Raw genomic sequence first — 19484 nt, forward strand, 5'->3', positions numbered from 1 at the left:
TGATTGCAAACAACACTTAAAGGTCTTGTACTGTGCAGATGCATCAGGGACCTTTGGAAACTGTATCCAAAGAACACTTTCCCATTCAACAACAAAGAAGAAAAAACTCTCTCTCTTTGTGTGTGTGTGTGTGTGTGTGTGTATGTGTGTGTCAGAGCACAACCAAAGTCATACTGTATGCTCTTTCTTAACTCACTCGGGACGACAAGTTTTCTCCCTTGCTTTTCCCCACAGACGGCCCATTTGTAAGGGTTTGGAAAAAAATTACAAAAAATACAAAATACTGTGTAAGAAAATGAAACTTTCAGAACTGGTTTATTACGTGTTGAGCTATTACATATAACAAAAATCAAATTTCTCATCTTATTTTTACAGTTTTGCCATATGTAGAAAATACTGCCAATTTTTCACCCCGAATCACCATATCCATGCTCGCTTTCTGCATTAAATTCGCTTTCTTCGTCATCATCATCCACCTCTTCCATGTCCGACCCTTCAGTTTGTAGCATTTCAAGTACTTCGGCAACCCTAAAACGTTGCCGTCACTGCCTTGTTTGCTTCACAACATTCTGAGAAGAGCCCGCTTTGCTAAGAGGCTGGCACGCGAGCAGACGACCGGTCAGTGACTTTGTCAGCATGTGTGCGAGACAGGCCACACATCCCAGGCTAACCAATCATACTGTTTGATTGTGGAGTGACCCAGAATAGCGCACTCTGCTTGGCTAATCACAAAGTCACATGTACAGCGCATGATGGAATTTTACTTTCGGAGAATGCTATTCCATTCCTTCGTCCGAATCCGAATACGTTTTGTGTAGGAATGCGTGAGCATTCCTTCGTCTGGAAAGAGTTAAAAGTTAAATGTGAGAAAAACGCCTTTCTAAAAAAAAAATCATATATTTCTTCCCAGTTTTTTTTGTAAATAATCTAATGGTATTCTGTCTGATACTAGTCACAGCCTGTTCTTGCACCAGAGCAGGAAATGCCAATTATCAAAATTTTGATTTGGTGTCATTCTGATTCTGTGGTCTCTTTTCAAAACAGTACTATTACTGTGGAAACCACAAATTACTTGAGACACTTGAGTAAAAAATACCTTTAAAACTCACTCCTCCCCTGGCATGTAGGGTAGCAATGAAGAAAGAACAAATGTTTGAAATTCAAACACTGTTGACACATGGAACTTTTAAAAAACTGTTTAGGGAAAGGGTACAGTCTATGCAGACTGTAACTAAGACATAGTTCATCTAATTTAAAAAGTGGTTTCGTATGTTACAAAGAAGATTGCATATACACTTTAAAGATTACGCCATCATTCCCTTTGGTTATAGAAAATCGAGAAAGTAGGATAAGAAACATTTTTTCTGGGATAGTTCACTTATATACCTTATACATTTCTTAGTGGCTGGTCATATCCAAAGAGGCAACAACATATATGTGAACAATCTGTAGCAAAATGATCAAACGGTGTCATCAAACTCATTTATGGAAGATGGTTGCATGTTTCCACCTCCATAATCATGCTGCTGTTTGGGGTTTTATTTTGTTTGTTTGTTTTTTTATTCAAACACAAGCTGATCCCAGGAAAATGCTTAACATTAAACATGCCTGTTCAATATCCCCCACCCCCCTCTCCTCCACGACTCTACCACCAAACCCCATTTCACCCCAAGAGAGACAGGAAGAGATAAGCAAAGTCTCTGTGTGTGTGTGTGTGTGTGTGTGTGTGTTGTGTGTGTGTGTGTTGTGTGTTGTGTGTGTGTGTGTGTGTGTGTGTGTGTGTGTGTGTGTGTGTGTGTGTGTGTGTGTGTGTGTGTGTGTGTGTGTGTGTGTGTGTGTGTGTGTGTGCACAGAGGCAGACGGACAGAGGGTGTAAAACACACTCTAGCTTCAAGTAAAATGCCTTCAATAAGTTTGCAGGCTCAACAGTTTTCTATGCAGAGGCAAATCAAGATCCAGTCTCCCCAGTCAAGCTGAGGTATTACTCAAGGCTTTGTTGGAAACACCACAGGTGCACTGGCAATGAAAGGTATTAGAATTTTTGTGAGTAACTGCTTTCCTACTCTCTCTGTGTCTCTCTCATGCACAAGACTGAAATTAGTGAAAGAGATACACATAATATACACACACACAGAAAGAGGGGGGAGAAGCTGGGGTGGAGGTGGGGAGGAGAAAGAGAGAGAGAGGGAGTGAGAGAAAACCCCTTTTTTTGAGCTGTTTATGAAAGGAGGTGAAAGCAATAAAATTCAGACTGATAGTATTCTATCATGTTTAAATGACTCTGTGTGTGTGTGTGTGTGTGTGTGTGTGTGTGTGTGTGTGTGTGTGTATTATCTATGTTATCACTAACATCAGAGTCACCTTTGTACGGAAGGTGTCCCACAACTATTGTTCAATCAGAGTGATTGTCATTTTTTAATGTCTGGAGTTCTGTCATTAAAAATATTACACTACAGTCTTTTACTATAATAATAATACTCAGTCTTCCAATAGTACAGTTCATAAACTTTGGTCTTTTCTTTTTCTTTTCTTTTCTGTTTTTTTGTCAATAATTCTGTGCAGTTTTGTCACAGACATTTCATCTCTTCACAATTAAATCAAAAATGAAAAAAAAAGAGATTTTTTAAATATTTTTGAAATCCTGAAATGTCAAGAGATCCACGCTTTCTTTGTGTCCTTTGACTTAGACATTTTAAGTTCATGTCATGCAGAAAACTATGAGAACAAAAAGAGTGAAAAAGATTGGCCAAATATATATATCTCTCTCTCTCCCCCTCACACACACACACACACACACACACTTCCCCTCCTCTCAAAGGCACCACCTGTCTCCACCCCCCTTTGTGTAACTGCAATATAAACACCTTTCCTCTAAACCTAGTAGACCTTGTTACTGAGGTGGTGGGATCTCTACTGTCTGACATTCCGGGTGAGCAGTGATGCAACCCATTCTGAAGGCTGGGCCATGATCTGGGCTTGGAGCTGTTGTGGGTTTGCTTGTGGTGAGTGGAAAAACAATTCTATGTACCATTTGGCAACTGCTGCCAACACCTCCCCTCATCTCAGGGGGTGGGCGGGAGAAGGCATGGCTGGTTTAGCCACACTACATCAATAATACCTCAGAATGTTTTCATCATTACTGTCTACTTTGACACCAGGTTCACAAATTTACTTATGGTTGCCTTTAAAATTCTCATTACTTAAAGTGAACACTGCTTTATCTCAGAAAACGAAGTTTAAACACACACACACACTCACACAAACATTCACACACAAAAAACACAAAAAAACCCCACCCCACACACACATATACACACATGCACACACAATTGCACACAGACACACACACACAATGTGTTTCCGCAAAGGCATGATCTATGCAATTTAGTGAACAAAACAAGTTTCAGTTTCAGTTTCAGTAGCTCAAGGAGGCGTCACTGCGTTCGGACAAATCCATATATGCTACACCGCATCTGCCAAGCAGATGCCTGACAAACAAAACAAAACAAACCAGAAGAAGACATATTCATGCACACACTCACACCATGTATACATGAAATACAAGACTGGCTGACTGACTGGTAAATTGTTTGGTTTGTTTATTATAATTTATAGATCTGTATTTGAATTAAATAATCTGTTCTACAAGTATGAAAGTGATTTGAATGTGGAGACAGATAGAATAAGAAATGAAATAAAGCACAAGAAAAACACACATGTGGTGATGACGACATGATGATAAGACACAAACACACACACAAACACACATGCGCATGCATGCACATGCATGCAGATACACATGCATGTGCACACACATGCATACACCTTGGGAAACAGAATAAAATCCTGAAATGAGGGTATGAAAGAAGTAGAGGCAGAAGTGAGAAAAACAAATAATGAAGCAGTGAAAGCATCTCTCTGACATGCCCAAGAAGTGAAAGGGGTTACTTTTTTTTTTTTCAATCCACAAAACCCATGGGAAAGTTGAAAACAAGAAGCTTAGGAGTAGAAATGAGAGAAGGAGGTGGGAAGGGGGATAGGTAATATGGAGTGGTGGAAGTGCATGGGTATGGGGGCTGGGAGGGGGAGGAGGGAGAAAGAAAACAGACAACAGTAGAAATGGAAATATTTTTAACAAGTGATGACAATGACAGAGAGAAGGGAGGGGAGCAAGGGGCAGGGGACAATAACGGTTTGTTCACTTATTTTCTTCTCCCTCCATCTGTCTGTTTTTTATCATCTTCATTTCTTTCTTTCATTCTCTCTACAGTCTCTCTATATTTTTTTTTTTCTGCATGCCTCTCTCCAGAAACAGAGAGAGAAAGAGAGAGATGGGGAGATGGGGGGGGGGGGGGGGGGGGGGGGGGGAGAGACAGGAGATGGTGATAGGGTGGTATGGGGTATAATGGTTTGTTCAGTTGTTTTTCTCTCGATTTGTCTGTCTCTCTGTTTCTTTCAATCTCCTATCATCATCCTCTCCATCTCTCAGCCCTGTCACTTGTTTAAACATCACTTTGTTCACTTTTTTCTTTCTCTCTACAGGTGTGTTAATTTTTTTGTCTGCCTGCCTCTCTCCCAAAATATCTCAAACCTCCTCTCCAAGTCTCTCAGTCTTGTCAGTTGTTCTGGATATGCCTGGATTCAGTAGTACATCCCCCCCCCCCTCACAACCCCCCCCCACACTCAACCCCATCCCCCACAATGCCCATTCCCCTCATCCCTCTCTCAATTTCTTATTTTGAACATGTGATAAACTTATGAGAAAAAGACAGAGTGACGGATGGGGGAAAAGTAAATGTAGAGACAGACAAAGTAAGAGAAAGTCTCACTGAGACAGAGACAGACATAGAGACAGAGAGCCAGCACACACAAGTAACCAATGAATATTCATGACAGGAGCAAAGATTTCTCCCCAGTATATGACCTGCCACTGTGTTGGTCTTCTCACCAGCTTCTGACCCCCATCACAGAGCTGACAGCAGTTTCACATTAAAAAAAAAAGTCATAGTATTTATTAGTAATGTTCCTATGTTAGTATGTATAAGGGAAAGAGCATGCATCGAAACCATGTCCTCCAAAGTCTTTCACTTCTGTATCCAGCTCCACAGGTAACAACAGGCAGGTAAACATAAACTATGCAGTCCTGCAGGTGAAAGAAAAGTAATGTCCTGAGGTAGGTCTTTGTGACTTGTCCAAAAGAGGTAGCACACAGAAAACCTAATGTTAACACAGAGTCTTCCACATTTTTCATCCACAAGGGATGTACAATAAAAATAAAACAGAATCAAAGAAATGGAAGTGAGGTATAGTAAATTAAAAAAAACACCTATTTTAAAAAAACACCCAAAACAACAACAGGTCAAAGTAGGGAATGCATAGTCCTGAAGAAAGAAGACGACTGATAATCTGATGCACATATGTTATTTCTTACCTGTTTGTGAGAAACAGCACAAACAGAAATCTTAGCACCATCGCCGGTCTGTTCATTATCTTTCCAGGGAGGCACACAATGTGTGTTTATATATATATATATATATATATATATATATACACACATGTATGTGTGTGTGCTTGCGCATGTGTGTCTGCATATGTGCACATGTGAATGTGTGTGTGCATGTGTGTGTGTGGTGTATGTGTGTACATGTGCTTGTGTGTGTGTGTGTGTGTGTGTGCGTGTGCGCGCGCGCACGCACACGCTCATGCGCATGTGTTTATGTGTGTGTTTGTGATGTACGTGTGTGTAGTGTGTGTGTGTGTGCACACCCATATTGTACTATTGTACAATATACAATAGTGTATTGGCACAAACTCCCAATATAATGACCTCACATGAAACAATACTTGTATATTTAATAATACATCACACCACACAACAGAACATGAGGACATAGAAGTGAAAAGCAAATTCTATACATCATTACATGTACACCAACAAAATACTACAAACTGCAGAAACGAATAATCTCATAATATAAGATGCAAACACTTTCCTCTCTCTGTCTCGGTCTCTCTCTCTCTAGAGAGTGTGTGTGTGTGTGTGTGACTCTGTGCATATGTGTGTGTGTGTGTGTGTGTGTGTGTGTGTGTGTGTGTGTGTGTGTGTGTGTGTGTGTGTGTGTGTCTGTGTGTGTGTGTGTGTGTGTGTGTGTGTGTGTGTGTGTGTGTGTGTGTGTGGCATGTGAACTGTGTGTGTGTGTGTGGTTGTGTGTGTATGTGTCTGTCACTCTGTGTGTGTGTGTGTGTGTGTGTGTGTGTGTGTGTGTGTGTGTGTGTGTGTGTGTGTGTGTTTCTGTGTTTGTAGGTGAACATGAAGAAGAGGGAGTGTAGCCTTGAAAGAAAAGGTGGTGGAAATGCTACCATACATAAGACTTCAGACAGAACTTGTTGAGGGAAAGGGCAAAGAGAAAGATACTCCAGGTAATGTCTTCCAGTTAATGACCACCACATGGGGGGTATACGACCAATTTGCCTACAGCTACGATATAAACTATGAAACTGTGCAGCCCCCTTTCAGTTTCCAATGATTCGAAAATGGGAAAATGGGAAAGAGAGAGAGAGACAAAAAGAGAGAGACACACACAAAGATAGCAAGAAGAAATCCTGTCTAAAAAAAAAAAAAAAAAAAAAGCAGACTACCGCAACTGAAAGACTGTCTATTATCAAAGTGCCTCACTTCAAAAATTATATGTGCATGCACATGTCTGTCTGTGCTTTGCGTGTGCCTGTGTGTATGTGCATGTGACAGTATGTCTGCATGCACATGCACATGGTGCAAAGAAATATTTGATGTTCATGCATGTATGCATTTCTAAGTCTCTGTCTTTCTATGTACTTGAGTACATTTATAATCTAAATTTGTTTTTCAATGTATGCAAGCACACACACGCATGTGCTGGTGTGAAGTTTGATCCCTGAACACTTGCCAACAATGTCTGGCACAAAGTTTAATGACAGAGGTGCTGAAAACTGACTTGGGCACTACTCCCAACTCTTTCTACCTCGGATTTCATGGTTTGTGATAAAAATGTTGTTCACTGCTGCAAGTAAACATAAAAATTTTTTAAAAAAATTTTTCATTAAAAAAACAAACAAACAAACCCACACACACACATCCAGGAGACTAGATGCAAGCACTTTCCTCTCTCTGTCTCGGTCTCTCTCTCTCTAGTGGCTAAATGCTGGGAGAAACTGATTTTGATTCTTAGAACTATGTCTGTGTTAGTTAAAAAATGGACAGACAAAAATGCTTGGAGCAAGTAACTGACTTACATCTTTATATCCATGTCTGTGTTACAAAATAAACAGCCATCCTTTTGTACAGTATGATGGAAACTTACATTCTCTCATCTTATTCTGGTATTAATTTTTGGTCTTGACATAGAGAGGCAAACAAAATGTACTGTGAGTTTATGACAGTGACAGTATGAACAACAAAGCACAGCAAAATTTGGATTTTGCCATTTGTGTCAAAACTAATGCAACTGATTTGAGGAGAATCATTTGCTTCCTCTTTAGCACCCAGACATAAAAAAAACAAATGCCTTGTTTGTGAAACTGACTGCTTAAGCTGATGGCAACCTGACAAATATACAAGAGTTGAAGTTTCAACTTTCACTGTGAAGAGCCCATTTCATCCAGTGGTCACTTTTTGCTAACAGTTCCAAGGAATGCAGATCAACAACAGCCCTCTTCTGTCACTGTACAGAGGGCAGACATGGGACAATCCATCACTCAACACAGCACAGAACTACAGCAGAAGACAGACGGCATGTTTGGCCTTCCCTGACTGGGATACCTTACTGACTCCGATAATATACCAAGGGTCTGGGATGGTCGACTGTTGCATACCATTACTATCATCTTTTACACAAATCCTGGAAATGTTACAAAACAGGCATAAAATATGTTAAATAATGTGTGTGTGTGTGTGTGTGTGTGTGTGTGTGTGTGTGTGTGTGGTGTGGTGTGGTGTGGTGTGGTGTGGTGTGGTGTGGTGTGTGTGTGTGTGTGTGTGTGTGTGTGTGATGTGAAGTGTGTGTGTGTGTGTGTGATGTGAAGTGTGTGTGTGTGTGTGTGTGTGTGTGTGTGTGTGTATGTCTGTGTGTCTGTGTGCTTGTGTATAGGACTTTGATATAATAAACATTGCAAGAATGGCCTGCAAACCACAGATAAGAGGTGCAAGCTGTTTAATTCAAACCATGCCTAAAAAGAAAATAAAAAGATTAAAATAAAATTTTAAAAATACCACCAACAATAACAAATTAAATTGATCAAATGTATGTATGTCTGTATTACTGTATAACATAATTTCAAAATTTCAAGTTCAGACATTTCCAGAAAACAAATACAAAGCTTCTCATATTCACATATGTCTGTCTGCTCTCTCTCTCTCTCTCTCTCTCTCTCTCTCTCTGTGCAAGTGCACTCATTCACAAACAATCATATGCACCACTCACTCATCTCTCCATCCCATGCTTCATCCCAGCCTTTAAATACACCTTGCCCTGACAGTTAATAGAGAATAAGCAAACCTAGAAAACTTTTGATTGTATGGAATGCACAGACACAATCATACAGAGAGAGAGAGAGAGAGAGAGAGAGAGAGAGAGAGAGAGAGAGAACTCAGAAATGCTTTATTGAAGAAGGCCTTCTGACCCATTACAATATCGAACACACACACACACACACACACATGTGCGCACACTCAATTTGAAAGAGAGAGAGAGAGAGAGAAAGAGAGAGAGGGAGAGTTTCTAAGAAGAATCCAAGTCAGTGGCAGCAGCTGTTTCCTTGTCATAGCACAGTAAAGAGGACATGCTGACAGGAGCTGTCTGAAAGTGATAAAAGTCTGCCAACTTGTGCAATCCAAGCTGTCATCACCAACTGTAAAATTAATGCAACCAATCTAAAAGAAGAGAAATATGTTGAATCATTTAATATACACACAAATCAAGTTGCCACTTCTAGAGAATAAAGCACAGAACAAAACAAACAAACAAAAAATAAAACTAAAACAAAAAAAACCCACCTCTCCTGTACTCACACATGATCATGAAGGCATCACTTATTGGGCAATTCTGTGATTTTCATGAAATCCCGAAACACTCAACATTAAAAGTAACAAAGACAGCACAAGCAGCAGCGGACAGAATCAAAGCAACAAGGCTTGTGCAGGTAACAGCACCTTTAATAAATGGCAAAAGGCCACCACATGGGGGACAGATAAAATGAAAACCAGCAGCCTTCCACCTGCTACTCCCTAGCTTCCAGAGGGTTCTATCTGAGCCAAGCTCACACAGGTAACAACTAATCAAGACTGAATGTTTCTGTTGGCTCATTTTCCACAGTGGGGGTACTGTTTCCTCTTGCTTCACTGCCCGCATTCAGTTATTTAGTCCTGCAGACAACTGCCAGCTTGGCTGACCTGTCTGTCACCTCATCAGTGTAAACACTGTTACCATTGCTGCTGTTTACTTTCCATGTATCTGTGCTGAAAACAAGCTTCTGAGCACCCATTCACCTACACATGCATGCCACCCACACACACAATCACACACTTACATGTAAGCTTATTCACACTGACACACACACATAGAGAAATGGGATACTGATGCTGTCAGTGTTTCAGCTAACTTGGCACAAAATTCACCAGCATATACACAATGTGAAGGGAATGAAGTGGAATGGGATGTTTGATATATTGTGAAAACAGCAAAAAATTAATTCTCTCTCTCTCTCTCTCTCTCTCTCTCTCTCTCTCTATATATATATATATATATATATATATATATACACACACACACACACATATATGCATTCAACAACAAAACTGCTTCTTTTTTTTTTTTTCTTTTTTTTTTTTTTTTTTTTTTTCAAAATACCAATTCATATTGCCCATCTGTTCTGGAAAATCATTGATTATTTTTCATTTAACTAAATGATCACAGAGGCCTGGAGCAGAAGGGGACTTGTATATTTTGTTAATCTATCTGCTTTTCCAGAGAGAAAAAGGAAGACAGAGAGAAAGAGCCAAACAGATATAAAGAGAAACAGACACAGAGACTGAGAGAGAAGGGAGAGCAAAGCAAACAGAGAAATGGGGAAGGCTGCAGAAGGGGAGGAAAGACAAAGAGAGACAGCCCAAGCAATCACACAAACCACAAAGTGGGGCGCCCCCTTGCACCAGGACATATTTTGAATGCCATCATATTGTGTCTTTACCTCTAAAGCTCTGACCTCAACATCCAATCTGCATACAATTCACAAAACATTCAACCATACCAGTGAGGTCAATAATTGTGCTTCAAATGTTCAGGCTCCCCCACCCATCCCTTTAAATCAATAAGTTTTGACCTTGACATCTGAACTCTAATCCTGACTTTCAAAAAAGATTTTTATTCTAAATCTAATCATAAACTGACTGTGCGTCAAGTTTAACGAAGACTGCATGAAAGATGGAAGTACAGTGTTGCATACGTTTTTTTGTTGTTGTTGCTGTAATTATTACAAATAAGCTTTTTTTTCAACTTTAAATTTCATGCCCCTACTATAAACAACCTCTCTGTTTATCAATGATCATTTGATCTCCTGGCCTCGTTGTTGATTAATTCCAAGTTGAAAAACCACTGAGGCAACCATGTGTTTGTTCTGTATTGTCCATGTGTTCTGTGTGGCTTGTTCAGGATTAAAGAGGCGATGCCATTCTTGAATAAAAGCTAATTTGTGCTTGCACATTTCTTCTGTCTTTGCTGCTGTGTGCACATGTCAAATGAGCATAAGCAGCACTGACTTGAAGTTGTGTACCTTGTGAATGGAGAGAGTTACCACTCTTTACTATTTGTATTCCCATCTTCCTTCCCCCTTTCTGTGACTCTTGTTTGAAGATTGCATTCAAACCACAGTTTTGCCATGCCTGCAAACGTTTTCTGTTCCACTGAACTGTGACCCAGGATATTTTGACTTGTGACTTTATAAAGCTGAAGTCTTCAAGGCTAATAACTGGACAAAGGTAGAACACTGGGTGTAAGATTCAAGTTTGTTTATCATGCCATGTTACAATTTTGACCTCTGACCATGAAAATTTGTAAGGTTCATGCCCTCAACACAGCGAATTTTAGTTCAAAACTTGAATGTTGAAAAAGACTATATACATCAACTGTGTATGTTTAAGAAAAAATTTTAAAAATTGTGACACAGATTTTCAACTTCTAGCTTTCATGTCAAAGGTCAGCACTGTATGCAGGACATGACCTCTATGGAACCAGTTACACACACCAAACATGTTCCTGCCAGATGTATTCATGCATGCATGAATACATGAATTATGTTGCTAAATCATCACTGCAATTTTGTTTAGAAGGATTTAACAAAATCTTTGCTAGCTCAAGAAATAAAGATATCAAAGTATTAGATGGATACATGCATGCATTCATGAACACATATTGCTACTGAATCATCTCTGCAATTTTACTTAAGAGATCACAAAATCTTTGCATGCTGAAGAAATAAAAATAACAGAAACAGGAATCACACAGAAAAAAAAAAGAACGAAACAAGGGAATGATGCAGGCAGAAATAAGGAATGACAGATAATGACCGACAGACAATACACAGATTAAAAGGAGAAAGACACAGACTGATAGACATTAAGAGACCAAGAGAGAGAGAGACAGTCGTGATATATTACATGATATTTTCATTCTGGATTTAAAGTAAACAGCTTCCATTGCAGATGATGACAAAAATGTGGGGCATCTTGTTTTTGGTGTGTTTTTTTAATAGCATGCATGCAAAAATACACCCATGCATCCACACACACAGACAAAGTAGTTAGTATTCCTGAACAAGCTATTCAGACATTGCAGTCTTAATCTCACGACAGAAATTCTGAAACAGGAATGCAAACAGGTGACGCCCAAGCCCTTGTCTCTCACTGAGCAAGCCAAAGTTTCAAAAAGCAAGTCACACGTGTGGTATATGGTAAAAGGCTCTATTCTACCCTGACGCATTTTAAAAACAAAGCTGCTGCAAATCTGTCTACATAAATATACCAATACATAAAAATATTCATGCTTATATACCAATAACTAAATATAACCTCCCCACACATGAACACATACTTTGTGTCTCTTTCAAAAGTACAGTGAGTGAGAGGATAGGGAGGCGGATACGTTGCTGGCCTTCAACAGTTCCTGTTGGCTTCCTATCATTTGAAAAGCATCCAAACTGTACACAAAGAATGAAATGCTCAGTTCAGTCACTGTGTGCCCAGAATAGTCATGGAAGACAGGATTTTCTGACACAGGTTTTTTTCCTCCATTCTTTTGTTATTCATTCATGAATTCCTAAAATTTACTTTTAATGAGAAATTGTTGATCACTGGTTTGTCTGTGGCGTTTAATTATGCATTCATTTCCTTTTCAAGACTTAAGTTATGCTGTATAGAGAGAGTGACAGATAGAGAAAGAGAGAGAGTGTGTGTGCTTTTATGTGCATGCACATATATCAGGATGTGAAAAAAAACCACACACACAAAAAAACAAAAACAAAACAAAAAAACCAACAACAACAGAAGAGATGTCTAAATGTCTAATACTGCTTACAGTGGAAAGAAGGAAAACTGAAGACAGCTACATACATAATGTATAATGTGAGCATGCTTTGGGTAAAGAACAAACAAAATCTGCATTGCAAAAAAATCCTGCAGCTCTTAACAGTGCTCAATATTCAAACAGCCACATTCTTCAAAGGTGGTTGAAAGGGTAGAAGGTAATAGGGAGGGGGGGAAGTTGTGATCCAATTAAGGAAAAAGGGGGGTGGTTGGGTGTCCAGAAGAGGCAAGACAAAGTAAAGGTCCAGAGACACAATCTGGCTTTTCCTCTTGACATGCCATGCATGTCCAAAACCATGCTATTAGTAGGTAGCGGCAGCCCCCATGGCCGATGCCGGGAAACCTATGAACGCCTAAAAACTTGACTAATTTTGAAATGCATTTTCTCAAATTTGATTTCATTTTGTGAAAAACTATCCAACTGAAATAATCATTTATCATCCATATAGGAGGAGTTTGTATTATACTCCATGTTTGGTGTTTACATATACTTACCATGTCAAACTGATGCAAACTAGGCCTATGGTTTGCTCTGTTTGGCCAAATTGTGTTTGCTTTATGCAATGCGTGAATGAGTTCGCGGATGGAAGAAAAAAAGTGTACTGTAACGCGAAATAGCGATCCTTGTTCAATGGCGGCCGGCGTCTTTCTGAGCGCGACACAGTTAGTTTCAACCACATAAGCTTAGTGGAAAAAATCGCATCCGTTGTTTTCCATTCATTGGTTACTGTTCGAAAAACTGGGAGCCGTGAAAGGCGAAAGTTCAAGGAGAACTTTCGTGTGTTTTTTTCCAAGCCTTGGGCGAAGTAGGGTAGTTAGATCTGAGCGCAAAGTTACGGGAATTTTTCGGCTATCTTTCAACGCCTCGCGCAGTTCGAAAAAGAAATCTGACCCTACGGGTTACTGTATGAGCGGTAAAGAGCATTTTCTGATGATTTCAATGGTATCCGAAACTAATATTTTTGATCCATGAGCAATTTGCTCAAGCGATTCAAAAGCAGGTACCCCTCTTCGTCAGTTGCGTCGGCCCAATCAACATTCGACACAGGAGATCGGCACTTCAGCTAACACAAAAATGGCATTGTTTCTCCAGAAAATCTTAAGTTTCATCGGTAAGTTTTACATTATTTTTGAAAACGAATGTCTTTAGCACTTTCATGCACAATATTGAGCTGAAATTCTCTGAATCAGGATTTTGATCGATGTTAGTAACTGAGCAGCTTGGATCTATTTCATAAGTGTTTTCGTAACGTGACACCGTGTTTCAATCGGAACACGATTTATTTTTTTCGGAGTAAAACACACAAAAACTATTGATACAGAATGAAAAATGGAAATGTTAAAACGGAGCCCATGAATTCCAATTACTAATATTTGATTGATTTTTGCTTTAGTAAGCAAAATATTACCTGGGTCTAAAACCGGAAGTGCTCGGGACAGCATTAGCGTCGTCTGCTACAGACTCGGTGAATGTTAAATAAGTGAGTAAAAAAATTGGAATCTGGTTTCTTTTTCATTCAGCATCACACAAAAGTCTGATATTCTAGTTGCATTTTGCTTCTATAGCTGTGAAACTTTATCTCAATATATACAGACAGATAGATACTATGCTCTCACATTCCAGAAAGAACAAGAACACCAATTCATACTAACCTCTCCCCCCCCCCTCCCCTCCTCCCCCTTTCTCCTCTGCAAACTTCACTTTCATAATTAGCTGAGAGTTGTATAGCCATTTCCCTCACTTGTCTCTGAGTATCTCCCACCAATGGTAAAGAGAGGGGAGGGGGTTGTCAATGGTTGTGGGAAACTTGGCACTGAGCCAAATCACTGACCACTTGATCTGGCTGAGAATCCCTGACAGCTGACAGTGATATAACCCACCATCTCCTCCCTCCAGTCATCCCCCTTCCCCATTTCTTTCCTGTCTGTGGAGTAGGTGTGTGTGTGTGTGTGAGAGAGAGAGAGAGAGCCAGAGCAAGTTTGCATTTGCACATGTATGCTTGTGAGTATGTGTATGTCTGAGTATGAAAAAAGTGTAATGTGAAGAGATACATGATTAATTTGAACAGTGCAGGCAACATCCTGTTTCTTCAAAAATTTAACACCAATTTTTAACAAACTAAAATTAGTAAAAAGAAAATCAGTACAATAACACCCATAGCGTAAGTTGTACATCAGGTTCAGTCAAGTCAAACTATATAACACTATTAGGAATCCTGCCATTAAGATAGTATAATTGTGTGTGTGTGTGTGTGTGCACGCGCGGGGGGTTATGTAACCCATGATATGCTGTGCATCTAGACTGCATGAAACAGAAAACAAAGGGAAGTAAACACATATTTCATGAAATGATAAAATGCAAAATACCATGCACATATTGTGAATGAAATATTCAGTTTGATATATATCTAAGACATGCATTCTCACATACACACACAAATAAAGATGAGTACACAAAATATATATCAAAGAATAAGATACTAAGTATGATGTGCATATTAACAATAAAATATTCAATATTTAGTAATCATATATACATAAGACATTAAGTAATACTTTCATCTCAGTCATGAAATGTAGCACCCTGAAGTGGAATTTCTGAGTAAATAATCGCATGCAACAAAGACATCCATAAGATGAACAGTACAGATGGCAAAGTTCTTGTCAGCAACTGGAAAGGACAGACCCCTAAAAATTCAGCCTCAATTATCAAAGCATAAGTTGATGCTGCAACTGAGTTATTGTGTGAAAGTGCGGCCATATAGTTCAGTGCGGTGAATTTTGTGTTGCTGTTGAATGAATGCTTACCTGTTAGTATGCCATTTTATAATTCTGTTATCACAGTGTTTTCCTCCCACTCAAAACACTCAGAAATTGACAAAAGCCTAAACATATATTAAACTGAGAGCTCTGGTTTTGGTTTTAAGTTTTAAATTGAACATAACATTTGTTCTTTCTTATGAGCTGATCTGTGTATCTAACATGTTGCAGAAACAGCTGCTTATGGCAGGGTTTGCAAGACCTATTCCATGATCCAAAAAGGCCAGTATAAACATCTCAGGTAGCGAGCAGCATGTTATTGCTGATGCCAGGAAACCTGTGAGTGCCAAAAAAATGAGAGATTTTTTGGTGTGCATTTTCTCTTGTGAATGCCATTTTGTGAAGAAATAAAGATGCATCATCCACCTTTTATTTCTTATTTATTGTGTTTCTTCTATAATGAAATGCATGACTGGGTTCATGGATGGAAGAAAAAACTAGAGAGCTGAAAGAAAATAGATTTATATATCTGTCATTTTTGCTAGCAACTTATGTAATATTTGCTCCCTCCTGGGAACCTTGGTCGTGGAATGCCCCATCAACCTACCCATTGTGTATAATGCTCTCAAGTTGCATTCGTTTAAAAATTTGTAGTAATTTTGAAGATGATGATCAGCCTGGACCACTGGTAACTTATTGTGGCTGCAACTTCAATATTTTTTTCAAAAACAAAAATTTTGAAGAAGTCTCATCTGCAGCATGCACCCTTTTTTAATGAGAAAATCAGGTATCATTCCTTTTCTGCCAACATCAGAGGGAAGTTTTACGGTTGATTTTAATTTATTTTGAAAGCTGACATTTCACTTAATACACACACAAAATTTCATGGTCCTACTTGTGACAGTTACTGAAATATTCATCTTTGCAGCATGCTACCCCAATAAACAGTCTTTTTTCCACTGGTCAAATTGAAGATTTTTCAAAGTTTGAGACTCTGATACTTAAAATTCAGTCAACTGTCCTGCCTGAAAAAAATTCAGTGCACTTTCTGTGATGTAATCTGCAAGATATTTTATTTTGAAATTCAACTGTCTATTCGTTTCAGTGCTGTAGACCTTCAAAGTTGCTATTCTGTGCACATTGACACGTCTTGATTTTCTATTTCCTCCTACTTTGACAGACATATTTTCCAGTTTCTTTGCTGCTGAAGTGTTAGTGTTTTCTTGTGCAATATACCATTATCATATGGTTTTTAAAAGTATATGAGTTTTCATTACAGTACCCTCATGGACAGTATAATATAACTGTGAAAATGTGAGAATATTAAGTACTAACAGCATGTACGCATCGTCACATCTTTAAAATGGAATATCTTCAGAACCAATCAAGATATTCACTTACTTTTTTTTTTGTTTTTCTTATATTGTCATGTTGTTTCCCAAAAATCACATTTCAGTCATTGTAATGAATATTTAAATTTTCACTGCCGCCACCTACTATTAGTATTACTAAAAATAACACCTTCCCTGTTGCAATGATCTGTGAACCACACTTGTCTAGTGTCCCTTTATGCCGTAACTGCCCTGGTTGGGTTTTTCAGAAAATACTGCCGTACATATTCTGTGTGTGTGTGTGTGTGCACATGCATGAACTTAAATGTGTGTATTTATGTACATACATCTGTGTACAAAACTCTGTATGCATGTATGTGAGCATGCATGTGTGTATACAACATGATATATAATGTCTGTGTATGATGCTTTTGAGTTTTTGCTGATATTGCTTCAATGATTTAACAGTAATTGCAATATTAAAAAAAAAAAAAAAAAAAAAAGGCTTGAGAAAGACAGCACATGTTCAGGACTAGGAGCATGATTATTGTGAAATTGAGTACAGACAACAGCATGGTTACGCTTCTAGTAGAACACAAAAAGGAAAGACACACCTGTGTACCACGCCCATCCACAGTTTCAATTTGAAGAAGGTGTCAGAGCATGCGGACAGATCTATGTACACTACACCACATTTGCTATTTATAAAAAACAACAACACACACACATTTACAAGAGAGAGTGACATACACACAGAGGACATAACCTGATAAAACAGGGCAATGCCTGATTGCTTGTACAGTCATAGGCTACAGCTGTATGTGGGAAAGCAGAGGAGACAATGTTGTAGCCCCCCCCCCCCCCCGTTTTTTTTGGTTTGTTTTTGTTTGGTTGGTTGGTTCTTTTAAACTGTATCAGTGTATGATGTTATGTATCTGTTACATAACAAAAGCAAAATACTAAATAAAGAAAATGTTCAAACCGGTGTTGTTGGGCTTAAGCTCCATGGCAAAAAAACAAAACAAGAACAAATAAATATAATAAACATGCATACAAAAACACAGAGTAAATAGAATAACATTTCAACATGTGTGAAAAATGATGGAAAATGAATGTACTTAAAAAATCCATTACACCGTCACTCAATGAAACTATAACCTGTTCTGACAAATGTCATTTCACTTTTTAATGAAGCAGTTTTGAACACCTGTCACTCTGAAAGTTTATGGAAATTAAAATTTGTATAAACAATGATTAATGAAGATAAAGCCCATCACAAGTGTGAACATGGGGTATCTTCATAAATAAAGTAAAAAAGAAAAAAAAGCTAAGATAACCAATATCATTTTTGTGTTTCATTAAAAAAAAAAAGTAGCTGTAACTGATTACTTTTTCCTATCCTGGTATTCCTAACAAAATACCGGGTCAACTGCAATGTTATATTTTACTTTTACCAGTTTAGAAATCAGCAGCAAAAGAGAGGAAACTAAACAGACATAATTTTATTCTGAAGTATTTGATGCTTGGACAATGCTGTTAGAGCCATCAATATTGTCACCGGGAGTAGCCAGTTGTAGCTATTATTCTTCTGAATGTTTTTTCTCAGTGTAATTGTAAGTGTGTTAGAACATGCTTGTGAATCAGAATTAGAATAATACAACAATGCGTACTTACTACTTAGTCAGTGGCGCAAAAGATCAATTTAGAAATCTATCTGAACACCACCAATTGTAGACTCGCCAATTATTTGCACCAAGATACTGTTCTCTCTCTTCACACACAGACACACAGACAGAGCTGTTGAAGAAGAAGAAAAACCAACCTAACAAAGACCGTAAGAGAATGTGAAACAAAAGAAAAGGCAAAGGGAACAATTTTTGTCCTCTCTCCACAATAATGAGTCCACATCAGTGAAATAAACAGTCTGCACGCGCACACGCACACACACACATGCGCACACACGCGCACGTGCACACACACACACGCATGCACGCACACATGCGCGCGCACACACACACACACACACACACACACAAGTTTCTCATCTTCTGTCTTCTGTCCTTGCCATGTTCCACAATGAGCTGTATGCAAGTGCACTGGAGACAGAGAGAAAGTGCACACAAAACCAACCTTGTCCTTGCAGTCCACATGGACCTTGCCAGACTCAAGCACTTTCTTCAGCTCTTCCAAGTTACCCTGCAGTGCAGCCAGGTGTAACTGTTGATCAGACGGAATATCCTTCTGCAAAGCAATAAAATAATACATGTCCATAAGTCAAGTAAATGCATGGAAAAAAAAAACAACAACAAAAAACAATGTAACAATAAAACATGAAAGGAAGTTGAGTTCAACCAAAATTCTTCACAGATAAAAACCCATTCACTTTGTACTCACTAAACATGCATTCTCTTCTTTTTCAGGTAAAAAAATTACTAAATTTAGAAATGGAGTGTATTATATTTTCCTGGAACACACAACACGTTTTCAAGGTGCTGTTACAGCAGAGAATGATAGACATACAATCATTTGACCAATAAGACATGCACAAAAATTAATAAAATTTGGTAACTTAGATTTCAGTATTGGACTTTTTTCCCCTCTCTTCTTTCTGGATTTACAGCGTACACTGTCAGTGATACTGGTTTTCAGGAATAATTCAAAACTGACACTAAAAATCTGAGAAGTAGGCATGCCTGAACTGCACAAATCCTTTTTTTTAACAATCATGCACAAATCCTTTTTTTAACAATCAATTAATACACACTACATGTTCATGATGT

The 19484-nt window shown here is 38.6% G+C and overlaps 1 protein-coding gene across 1 annotated transcript in view; it reads right to left on the bottom strand.

Annotated features, from left to right (window-relative positions):
• The window catches only part of LOC143279856 (uncharacterized), a 40811-nt gene that overhangs the window by 19198 nt on the left and 2129 nt on the right, over window positions 1-19484 (bottom strand). The window contains exon 2 of the mRNA XM_076584110.1: window positions 18835-18945. Coding sequence (XP_076440225.1) covers window positions 18835-18945 — 111 coding nt within the window. The remainder of the gene's footprint in view (window positions 1-18834; window positions 18946-19484) is intronic.

Source organism: Babylonia areolata, chromosome 3 (assembly GCF_041734735.1).
Source record: "Babylonia areolata isolate BAREFJ2019XMU chromosome 3, ASM4173473v1, whole genome shotgun sequence".
Lineage (NCBI taxonomy): Eukaryota > Metazoa > Mollusca > Gastropoda > Neogastropoda > Buccinidae > Babylonia > Babylonia areolata.